Genomic DNA, 12,311 nt, shown 5'->3' on the forward strand with positions numbered 1-12,311 from the left:
TTAGCTAAAGTAATGTAGCTTTTGTTATGTTGTAAAGCATCATATTTAAAACAACACAAATTCATTAAACATCTAACCTTTGGTGTTTTAAGACAAGTTTGAGGTTATCCTAACTAAGAGGTTACAATGATTTACAATGAATTCAAATTCTTCAAGTTTTGTCTTAAGAATGTTTTGTGAATCCGGCACCTTGGTCTGTAGTTATGAGTTTTTAGCCATGTTTTACCATCCACCAGGTGAAAATCATCAGAATACTTAAAACTGCTGTACTTATATGGTAAAGGGTTTGTTCAAATCACTAACCTCAAGTATGAGCAATACTAATAGTGATACTTTACTTAGTAACATCACAAATTGTTCATCTAGAAATATAAAAGCACATAGACCTTGATCGCGCATGGTTCAGTTTATATGGGCTACTAGCGCATCTCTGACCCTCTAATGTAACTATAGGCTTCCCAGCATGACCTCTGCTCATCCATGTGAGACAACCTGGGATGTATGTTATCATGCCTGCTGGGATCCTGATGAAATTTTGCTCCACGATTGCCTCCCGCTGTTTAACACACATGGGAGCGCAGACAGATAAGATAACACAACCGACACAAGAACAAAATAACAAAGCAAGAGGAAAATGACCGATAAGGATGTTTGTTGGATGTGTATTGTTATCACATGTGTGCACTGAAAGAACAATGCCCTGTTTGTGAGGTTTACGGTAATCTGAACTGTACTATAATGGAGCAGATGGTCACATTTCATCGCCGTCAGGTGGAAACCTTGTATAGTTTATATTGTGGCTTTATATATGGTCAGACACTTGCATGTATCAATATATTATTAACATTTTACCAAAATCAAGCTCATATAGAGTTCTGTCATGACAACTCTCTGAGTGTTTGGCATAGTAATGGGTTGGACAATGTTGATATGTTTGGTGCTGGCGGAATAGATCTGCTACACTGCTGCTGCTGCTTTTATTGCTGCTGCAGCACAGCAAGTACAGGACTTGCTACTTCCAATACATACACGACACGCTGCTGTGAGCAAGTAAGACATGCTGCTGCTGTACATTATAGTGTACATGAATTACCCGTAGCAGATCTATACAGGTGGAGCTGGGGAAGGTGGAGGGTTTCTGAAAGCGCGCTGCACTGCTAAGGCAAATGCTACCCAAGTATTTGAAGGTTGAGCACCCAAGCTCATTGGCCACTGATACAGCAGGAACCAATCAGCTGTGCTCTATAAACAGCAATGTGATTAGGAGCAGGTTGAGTTAAAGGACCTATTAGCCTGCGATCTCTAGAGTTTCATGACAGAACTTTGGATTTACGAGGTTTTTGACCAGCGAATGTATTACGTGTTTTGTCCGTCATTAGAACGGCCGCATCTGAGGCAGTAAGTGCATTGCATTACATTTTCATCAGTTTATTTTAGCTATGTGGGCGCTCGATTTTTCTATCATTTGACCAAAATCTCATGTTATAAAAGATGAAGTGGTACACAAGGCTATTTAAGAAAACATGACTCAACAACAAACGCTAAATTAACACGTGTCTTAACCAGACGCAACACCGCGACATGCGATAAAAGGTGTCTTTTCCACGTTAAACAGAGTTTTTGTCCTATTAACTAACTGTCACGGAGACATGCAACAATTCTATTTTAGAAATAGTTTCTAGCTGCTATATTTCTGCGACGTCGCAGCTGGAACAACAACACAAAGTATGAGAATGATAATCTCAGGTACTGTTTATGTGCTTTATTTAATGTTAAAAGCACCTAATGTCAGCTTGATTATCATTGTGTGAGTCTTTTATAGCCGTACTATATCAAAAGTTGAGAAAACTTAAAAGTTTAACAAACTTCAGCAGATTTTTGAGTTTTCTCAACTTGTTGTATTCAGTTTATACAAAACTCAATCTCCTACAAAAACAAGTTGAGAAAACTTAAAAATCTGATGAAGTTTGTTGCCTTAAACTTTTAAGTTTTCTCAACTTGTGATTTTTTACAGTGCAGACAGACGTAAAGGGTGGTCAATAGTAATGATTTATTTTTTTTAAAAATTATAAAATTCGGAGATACAAGATTTCCGACTGACTGATTTGTAAGACTACAAATGAAAAAGCACATTAAAGTCCATCAGAAGCATTCCATGCACAGTTTTAACATTTCAAGACACTTTCAATACAAAATCTAAGTTTTATAGCAAAAAAAAAAAGCGAAACACTGTCAAAGTGTTTGGGGGGGACAGGATGCAACATCTCTGCCTGCCGTTTCTCCTTCCTGTCTGAATTTAAATCAGTAAATTAAACCGTGCCAGTAGCCACGAGAGCTATTCACAAATCACGAAGCCCTCGTGCTGAGCTGCACTCCGCCACAAGATCGAACAGCTGTCTTATCTCAACTCACAATCGTCCTCTCGGTCCAATGCACGGCGAAGAACATCCGCCCCCTCCAAATTCGCCAAATCTGCAATCCAAATGCTCCGCTTGTCTAAATATAAATCTAAAGAGTGCAAAATCAGATCAATTGAACTGTACAAACGAAGCACTTTCTCGACAGGAAGAGAACTAATTTTGAAAAGAAAATGTCTGAGCTGAATGTGCATCTGTTCTCAGAAAAGATCATCGAGATTATAATGAGACAGATTTTCCTCTATGTCCTTCCAGGAATATACACATATAATCACAATGCCGTGGCTCTGTTTGAGGAGACAAAGACATTCGCCTGTTCTCGAAGGAAGAAATTATTATGAAACAACTGAAATCCGGCCTGCTTTGCTAACAGTATTTGGTCTTTATTTAAGAAAATTCTTGCAAAAAAAAAAAAAGGTCCCCATTTGCTATTATTTTAAAAGAAGATAGTATGTTTAAGCCACAAGACCTCACTATGAAATTCTCCATGATGTGCTCTATAAAGACACCTGGACACAATTAAAGAGCTTAGCATCTATTGGACAATGACATATACGTCCCTTAGAAGATGCTCTTTGACCTATGACCCATCTTCAGATGTACACACCAGTTAATGTGAGTGCGAGGTTTGAGGTCATGGCAGGGGTCAAGCTGGAACATGCTAAAAGGTCAAAAGGTAATTTACTCACCAGGTCGTGGTTGGTTGAGTTGGAATCATCCTCGGGAAAGGGGATGTATACAGCTAAGGCCATGCAGTTGGCGAAAATCGCTATCAATATAAAGATATCAAATGGCCTGAGATGAAGGTTAAGGAGTAGAACAAATAGAATATTTAAAGTTAGAGGCAATTAATATACACATTCAGTCATTCTTGTAAAGGTTTACAAGTAAAATTTGCTTCTGGAATCAATCAAACAAGACAAAATGTGACATAATACAGTTCTGCAGATTGAAAACTAGAGAGAAAAAAAAATTCAAGGTCAAATCAAATTTCAGCTCATCCCTTGAATTTGCTAGATTTAAATGGAATTACTCCAAACCTATTATTTAAAAGTTTCCAAGACAAAACAAGGCTCAAAAATGTGATTTGTTCCTGCCAGAAATTCATTTACATTTTCATTGGCTCCACCACAAAAAAGTATACTTTTATTTTTTTAAGGGTGTAAAAAAAATTAGTAAACACTTTATTTTACAGTGTCAGTTACACATGTTACATGTAGTTACTGTAGTAATAACTATATATTATGCATAATTACATGCAATTAACCCAAAACCAAACCCTCATCCTAACCCTAACCCTATAGTAAGTACATGTATTTAATTATTATTACTCAGTACTTAAATGTGTAATTACATTGTAATACGGACACCTTAAAATAAAGTGTAACCAAAAATTGTAATCTGTGTTTGTTACTTTTAGATGATTTGAAATTCTCAGAACAAAATCTACACACATTTCCAACAGACTTCTTAGGTGTTTTGCAAACAGGTCTTTTTGGAGACTGATGCGCCATTGTTGCAGTAGGTTGCACAAGGTTCTATCTTGAATAAGTGATTTATTATTCGCATGTCGCACTATTATTGTTGGGACATCGACTTCACGTTTTCACTCCCCTAAGCATGACATGTCAGTCAGACAGCCTCTTGGGCAGTCCTTGTCCAATGAAAACTGTGATGTAGTCCAGACCTTCTGCTTTCTGAATAATAACGAGTCTAGCTAGGTACCTACATTTCCTTGGTGACATTTAATTAGCAGAATTCAACAGAATTAGAAAAACAATAATATTAAAAGCATCGCAGAAAACAAAAATTGTATGTTTACAAGCTATAAAAAACATATCATCGAAATATTGGATGATCATGAACTTTGTTCCGTCAATCTCTGACACCAGCCCCTGTTCATCGGTACAACTTTATTATTAGGCCCAGCTAAATCTCATCTTGTGTTTGTTCAAGCGGGTCAGAAGGAAATAGCAGTGAGGAGTTACTTGCATGCGTTTTAACAGCAAAAAGTCCATCACAACAGTACTGACTCAGCCGCTCTGCTTTCCTGCTAGTGAGACATACAAATTGTAAATAAAACTGGTGTGAGTCAGAGGACCTGAAAATGCTGCAGTCTACATTAAACATTCAACATAATATAAATCCATACGCTGCTTTCACAAAAATGCATAATTTTGTGTCAAGGGAACATTTTGTGCTAGACTGAAGGTTGCGTCTCGCATTACTCTCTCATTACTTTTTGCACTCACTTAATGTGTTTTTTAAAATCCAGTACAACGCAATGTTCTAATTTTACACTGCTAAATACTCTTATTAGGCCATGAGCTAGGACACTAAAATGTTGGATTATGCGCCATTCAGGGGAAGTTCTCTTTGACTTTCCCACTGTTCCCTTGAGTAAAGATTCACATTTTAACATTAGTGGAAGAACGCTTGTTCATAACTTTAAGAGAACCTTGACAGAATGTTAGCTAAAGTTCTGAGAACATTCCCTGTTAGCTGGGAAGATGGTAGGGCTAGGCTAACATTAGCTTTTGCAGGTTCCTACACAAATGTTCACATCTGCAATGCTTGTTTCACTGTATATTATATTGTATGAAAACAACAAAACAAAAAAACGAGACATCCTGGGCTATAGACCTTAGATTGCACCATATAGAATTTAACGCAGATGAAAACAAGGCTGTGAGGGATAGACATACAGTTTTTACAATGGCACGCACTGTATAAAAGTCCTAGATAACATAATTTTTTACAACTCACAACTTTCAAAACTGTTATATGGAGTTGTCTACTGACAGATGAACAACTAAATTGTTGTTAAACAACCGTAAAATCCATTGAACGCACTGTATTCTATCCCTCACAGCCTCATTTACATTCCTGTCAAAAATTAAATATGGCGCTACCCTGACTAAGTTCTATACATCCTCTCGCGTAGAGATGAGTTTGAGATCTGCAGCTTGGAAGCCATAGCACCTTTATCTTCCCTATGTGGCCGGGGAACAGATGTTCTTTTCAAAGCTTAGCTTTACACGCTGACTTGCGCTTGAGATTAAGGTGCTCCTCACTGCAGGGAACACAGATTCTCTCTAATAAAGACCACCAGACAAGCTTCTACCGGAGATCACAAGCTGAGATGTCTGTTCTAGATGCAAAGGTGGACTACTTTCAGTTGTCTACCTGTTCTCTTGATGATTTGCTCAATTACTTCATCCTGCCTTCACCTATTTTCAGCACAGGCCACAAGCAAACCACACCATATGCTAGTTTTGCTGAGGAATAATGTTAGAAGAACCTTCAAAGCATATTTACAAACAACAAACTCTGACCTGAAGTGCAGACCGACATTTTTTTACCACATGTTCAAATGCTAAAATAGAATATACTGCAATCCACAGCACAAACAGCAATAGTTTACTCAGAAATGAACATTCTGTCATAGCAAACCTGCATTTCCATAAAATGCAAACAAAATATTTGAACCCACTGTTCAGCCATGACGTTTTGTAGGCCAAAACTCGGAAACAAGCTAAAATTTTAGCACTTCTGGTTCCATCGACCTGAAGTCAATGGGTTTTTTGAAAGAGGTTTTGGGTTGAATGCCTGAAATAAGGTCTGTGGTGAACACAAGCTCAAGATATTTTATTCTACGACATAAAATCATTGTGATTTTTTTAAAGCTTTTACTTGTGTTGAAAAGGGCAGTTGCTAACAAGTGGCTAAATGGGACTACAGAGGTTTTCAGGGAATCAAACTTCTACTCACAAGTCTGCTTTTACAGCCTCGTATTCATTGTGTATATAATCGTGCTTGTGCAAACTATTCTAAAACAAACTTTCAGGGAAAATGTTTTGTTTTTAAGTCATGACTGAAAGAGTTGTTGGAAGCTTGATGTTGAAGTCATGCGATCGTGGTGTAGTTCATTTATAGTCTATGTTAATTCATAAATGCTGTGTTCATTTGTGAAGATTATCATGATAAAACTACATGAACTTTTGTTGCTTATTTTCAGCAATAATCTAAAGCCAATGGAAAAATCTTATTGGGTTTTTGTTGAGGGAACCAGGGTGATGCTAACTTCTGGGTTGGCCTACAAAAATACGCCATTACTGCAGCACTCTATTGCAATTTTCAAACAACCTTCCAGAACACTCCCCTCATCCTCCATTGGTCAGACAGATAGTCCCACCTCCAACTCACACCATTGGTCAAGCCAATATCATTTTATTGGTTAGATACATTCAAACTGCAATGTTTTGATAGCACCACAAAGCTAGTATTTGATACTTTTCAGTGGACTCAACCTATAAATGGCTTACATATAATTGTCTTTAAATATTAAAGGGTTAGTTCACTCAAAAATGAAAATTCTGTCATTTATTACTCACCCTCATCCCGTTCCAGACCCGTAAGACCTTCGTTAATCTTCGGAACGCAAATTAAGATATTTTTGTTGAAATCCGATGGCTCCGTGAGGCCTACATAGGGAGCAATGACATTCCCTCTCTCAAGATCCATAAAGGTAGTAAAAACATATTTAAATCAGTTCATGTGAGTACAGTGGTTCAATATTAATATTATAAAGAGACGAGAATATCTTTGGTGCGCCAAAAAAAAAAAAAAATAACGACTTATATAGTGATGGCCGATTTCAAAACACTGCTTCAGGAAGCTTCGGAGCGTAATGAATCAGCGTGTCGAATCAGCGGTTCGGAGCGCCAAAGTCATGTGATTTCAGCAGTTTGGCGGTTTGACACGCGATCCGAATCATGATTCGATACGCTGATTCATAATGCTCCGAAGCTTCCTGAAGCAGTGTTTTGAAATCGGCCATCACTAAATAAGTCGTTATTTTGTTTTTTTGGCGCACCAAAAATATTTTCGTCGCTTTATAATATTAATATTGAACCACTGTACTCACATGAACTGATTTAAATATGTTTTTAGTACATTAATGGATCTTGAGAGAGGAAATGTCATTGCTGGCTATGGAGGCCTCACTGAGCCATCGGATTTCAACAAAAATATCTTAATTTGTTTTCCTAAGATTAACAAAGGTCTTATGGGTGTGGAACAACATGAGGGTGAGTAATAAATGACATTATTTTCATTTTTGGGTGAACTAACACATGGCATGGCATAACACTGGCATTATTTACTCACCATCATGTTGTTCACAACCTATATGCATTTTTTTATTCTGAAGAACACAAAAAGCTATTTTGAAGAACATTGGGATCCAAACAACATTGATTGGCCTTATCGACTTCCATTGAGTGAAATAAGAAAAAAGAAAGTCATAAAAGTTTGGAACAACATGAAGGTGAGTAAACAATGACAAAATTGTAATTTTGGGGAAAAACACACAGGCTTTGAACACCTCAAGAGTCTTGATATTAGTCAATCTTGACAGAAACCAATGTTTAACAAATGGTAAAGGATACTTCCATTCCACAAGGCTGATACAGGCCCGGCGGATGGGGTTGTTGAGGTTGAGGCAGAAGAGAGCTCTCTGCGGCCGCGTGTTGGCCGAACTGCCCTGTTTTTTGCTCTTGGCATACTGCTGCCGCTTCTTCTGGGCTAGCGAGCCGACCGGTACCACCGAGGATACAGGCACGGAAGCTGCGGGGGGCGCGGCAGGAGTCGCAGCAGGCGGAGCAGGGCCGTTGGCGCTCATGGTGCGGGCGTGGACCTGAGCAGGGCGTCCACCAGCATGGGCCTGCCAGGGGAGAGGGCACAGGGGTGGGCGCTGGAGCGGAGGGTCTCACCAACAGGCTGGCACGTCACCAGAGAGAGGGACTCTGGTACTGCTGGCATAATTTGCCTCTGTAAAAGATAGAGAGGAGAGTAAGAGGATGCGTGTGGTCTGAAAGAGAGAACACAAGAAAGCGCAGAGAATATAGTGGGAGGCTGTGCAGCGACTTCCTTCACCGCTACATTATATTATGCAACAATGTGGGTGTAAGACTAAAAGATGCATACAGTATGTCTTTGGGTCTAAAGGCCAGTGTCTCAACCAAGGTTCACGAGCAGTCCAATGTGTGAAAGACGTGGGCCTAAAAAAAAACTATATTTAAAAGAATAGCTCATCTAAATATGATAATTTTGTTATTATTTACTCACTTTCATGTCAAAAACTACCATAAAAGTGGCTCATAGGACTAATACACTACATTTTAGGCTTTATGAAGGAGGATTAGACCAAAATTTAGGTTGCTGCTATTCTTTATTTGATAACACATTATAATAAGTTAACATTAGTTAATGCATTAACTAACAATGAGCAATACATCTGTTAGAGTACTTATTAATCTTCATTAATGTTAGTTAATAAAAAGAGAACTGTTTGTTAGTTCACGTTAGTTCAGGTCCATTAAAGGCACAATATGTAAGAATTTTGGATTAAAATATGCTAAAACCACTAGAACAATGTTATATATTTTGTTGACTTGTGGACATTATTCCAAACGTTTCCAAGAATTTTTAAATCCAGAGAAATAAGCAATTTTAACCAGGACATGGACCGTGACCATGCATCGCCTATCAATGACATCATACCCGCATTACCCTCGTTTGGATGGATACATTCATCGACAGAAAACTAATCATGTTATATAGCTCAACACAGTAAGTCTTACTGTTTAAATCTCGTTTTCTTGATTTACAGCGAATACCATGTTTTACCATGCCTAATATCAATCTAGCTTACTGCAGTGTGCAACAGATGTCTCATAGTAGCCACCGAGTGAACACAGAGTAGCATTAAAACAACTTTCGACACACAAATACATCTAATATGATAAAACAGCACTGCTTTACCTCACATACGCTTGACCGGAAAAAGCAGAAGCAGCGACTTCGGCATAATAAAAGTTCCGCTGCTCTCGAGACGAGTGTTGCGCTCGTCTCTCAATAGCAATCGCTCCAGCGGCCTCATTTCTGCTCACACAGTACTCACCCTGCTTTGCTTCATACTACAGTAACGTTAATAATCTCATCCACGAACATGATTTCTGCCCGAGTCCCATCCCGATTCTTTTCCGCCAGCTGTGAGGTGAAGACAACAACTCCCAAGATTCCACGCTCAATCTCGGCGCCATCAAGCTATGCCTTTGTTTTGAATAAGCGTCCTCTAGTGGTGAAAATTTACATAGTGTGCCTTTAAATAATACCAATACTAACAAATACAACTTTTGATTTAAATTATGTATTAGTGAATGTTGAAAATAACATTTACTAAGTAAATAAATGCTTTAGAATAATTTTTTCGACATATCTGAAATGCTGCATCAACGTATTAGTAAATGTTGAAATTAACATTAAAGAATATTAATACATGCTTTAGGAGTATTTTTCATTGTTAGTTCATGTTACCTAATATTTAAAAATTGAACGTTATTGTAAAGTGTTAACCTTCATTCTACATATCTGAACTGCCGTATCATGACGCATGACAAAACAATGCATTTTCCATCAAAAACTTTTCACAATATGTAAATACTGACATAATTGTCATGTTTAATTGCTTTAAATCTAAAATCAAAACCATGAAACCAGAAGCATTTAATACCGAAAAGTCTGAGGCAGTGCAACAAGACTACAAGGACCATATACAATGTGCCAGTGTAAAACTAAAAATATCATACAATTTCCCAAAAAAGACAGCGTAAAACAAACCAGGGCAGCAAAAAAAAGAAACGCAAAACATGTGTCTAATGTTAAATGACAGAGGTATTATTAGGATAATGTCACAAAAAAGTTACAGCCTGTGGAAAAATCAATGCGTGTAGCGTGACCCAATGAAAACCAGCCTGCAAATAGATGCATTGTGGCAGAGAATCACACTACCAACATCCCCACACACAAACAGACATTATCCGCAAACAACAGCAAAGAAAATCATCATCTACATTCAAATACAAGCAAAAAAGCACACACCCAGGACTATGAGATCCACAAATGTCACTCATATACATCAGAGTCCTTGAACCACTAGGCCCCGCAGAGGAAATGAAGACATGCATGGAAAGGTCATATCGCCTGTATACATTTCCCTTTAAGCATTTGTCTTCTGTCATATCGTGAAAACCCATGACATTGCATCCAAATGTGTCAAATGCTCTGCTGTCGTTGCATATAAAATAAATGTTAATATTCACATTTATCATATAGGATATTAAGTGCAGTGTATTCTAACACCATGCAAGACAATGATGCTCACTGGTAATGAAACAGTTCCTTAATGAACATTTCCTGTTGTGCTTCCATAGATACTAAGCGGTTGATGTTTAAACTATCATGAAGGACAATGACACACTGTCATTCTAACATAGCACGGAAATTATGCATTTATATGCATATATTTGGTGCTGACACATGCTTAATGCGTATTGATAAAGAGGCTCGTGACTTTAAGGCAATAACTGTCAAAAAAATGCAATATTACATATATATTGCAGCCAAATCTGTGTCTTTCTTTATGTGATGCCAATGATGCTCAGTTACAACAGCTGTGATGCGTCTTTATAGCCTCCGACTGTTCATTTCTTTAAAAAACGACTGATTATGACAAGCAGTGACAACATCAAAGGTCTAACGGGACCAAAACGAGCGCAAAATCCTCTGCATCAGCATCATCAGCATCTTTTCAGGTCTGACACGGATGCAAAATGATTGCACTCCGTCATTTGTTAAACAGATTCATTTTAACCAGAAAGACGCCAGGCCGCTGCGTGAATATCTTACCTTTGATGAGGTCTTTCCTTTCAGATGATGATGATTCGGCTTATATCCAGAGATAAAACTCCGACATCGATTAAAACGCTCGGGTCCGATCTGACACGGTAAATTCAAATTCATCAGTATGCATTCGTTATTTTGCGCGTGAGAGAGCGCGAGAGCTTCCTCGCGTTCGGCGCGCGTTGTCCGTGTTTAAGCGTCACGCGGCATCGATGAACGGTGAAATGAGCTGAACTCCCCCTCTGGCTGTGCACGCACGAACCGCGCTTACTTTAGTGACGAGGACTCTGAATCATTTAAGGAATCGGTTCGCTCAAATGGATCATCTTACAGCTCACTTGAGTCATCGTTCAGTTGTTCCCAATGCGGGATTTTACTTTTCTATTTTTGTTTGTTGTAAAATGCTGTTTATCGCTATGTTTTTTGATTAGGTGATATTTTTTATTCCAACAATGTTGATAAAAAATGTTGTTTGTAAAATTAAATTATTCCCAGTTCTGTTAACAATATTGTTCTCACATTATTTTACGCCTTAAAAAGTAATATCGAGTGATTTATGATTCATTTCAATGAACGTTAACAAAATGATTTACCAGTTCACTTGAGTCATTATATATAATTTAATATAATAATTTTCTTTTCTTCATTCATAGTCGGATAACGCAACGTCGTTTGCGTCCATCCAAAATGAGGCAAAAGCCAATAACCAATCAAAATCAAAGATAACCTTTCAAGCCAATCAGCTTCCAGCGCCTCATGAGTGCGTCAACAAACCTGCTTGTGGTTAACTGGTGGAAAAAAAAAAAAAAAAACAGGTGAAGAGGCACTTTCAAATTTAGCCAAAATGAAATATTAATGACTGAATGACAGGTCCATATATATATTTGCCATGATGAAGGATTGAAGGATAGAGTTCCTCTTCACATAGGTGAGTTGGTAGATGTTAAATGGGGTTGGGGCTCTGTATTCTTGTATTAATGTTTATTTTATTAAGGGAATATTGTTTGTTTACGTGAACATAATTATAAGCAAATATATATTTGGGTCTATCAAAATTAATTCTCACATCAAACTTCCCGATTAATTCGATGTAATATTTGGATAGTAGTAGCAAAGTAGCTAGTCTTTGGTAGAAGGTAGTCGTTTCGA

General features: G+C 37.9%; 1 protein-coding gene across 13 annotated transcripts in view; it reads right to left on the reverse strand.

Annotated features, from left to right (window-relative positions):
* cacna1da (calcium channel, voltage-dependent, L type, alpha 1D subunit, a) overlaps positions 1-11,420 on the reverse strand; it is a 92,591-nt gene extending 81,171 nt beyond the window's left edge. For 9 of the 13 annotated variants that reach the window (XM_051912550.1, XM_051912547.1, XM_051912552.1 and 6 more), the window contains exons 1-3: positions 11,169-11,418; positions 7,868-8,249; positions 3,107-3,212 (exon numbers count right to left, since the gene is read on the reverse strand). In XM_051912550.1, coding sequence (XP_051768510.1) covers positions 3,107-3,212; positions 7,868-8,100 — 339 coding nt within the window. In that variant the 5' untranslated portion in view covers positions 8,101-8,249; positions 11,169-11,418. Of the gene's footprint in view, positions 1-3,106; positions 3,213-7,867; positions 8,250-11,168 lie in introns of all 13 variants that reach the window. The other 4 variants (XM_051912551.1, XM_051912541.1, XM_051912542.1 and 1 more) reach the window with 2 other exon arrangements.
* Between the last annotated feature and the right edge of the window lie 891 nt (positions 11,421-12,311).

The sequence above is a fragment of the Ctenopharyngodon idella genome, chromosome 11 (genome assembly GCF_019924925.1).
Source record: "Ctenopharyngodon idella isolate HZGC_01 chromosome 11, HZGC01, whole genome shotgun sequence".
NCBI lineage: Eukaryota > Metazoa > Chordata > Actinopteri > Cypriniformes > Xenocyprididae > Ctenopharyngodon > Ctenopharyngodon idella.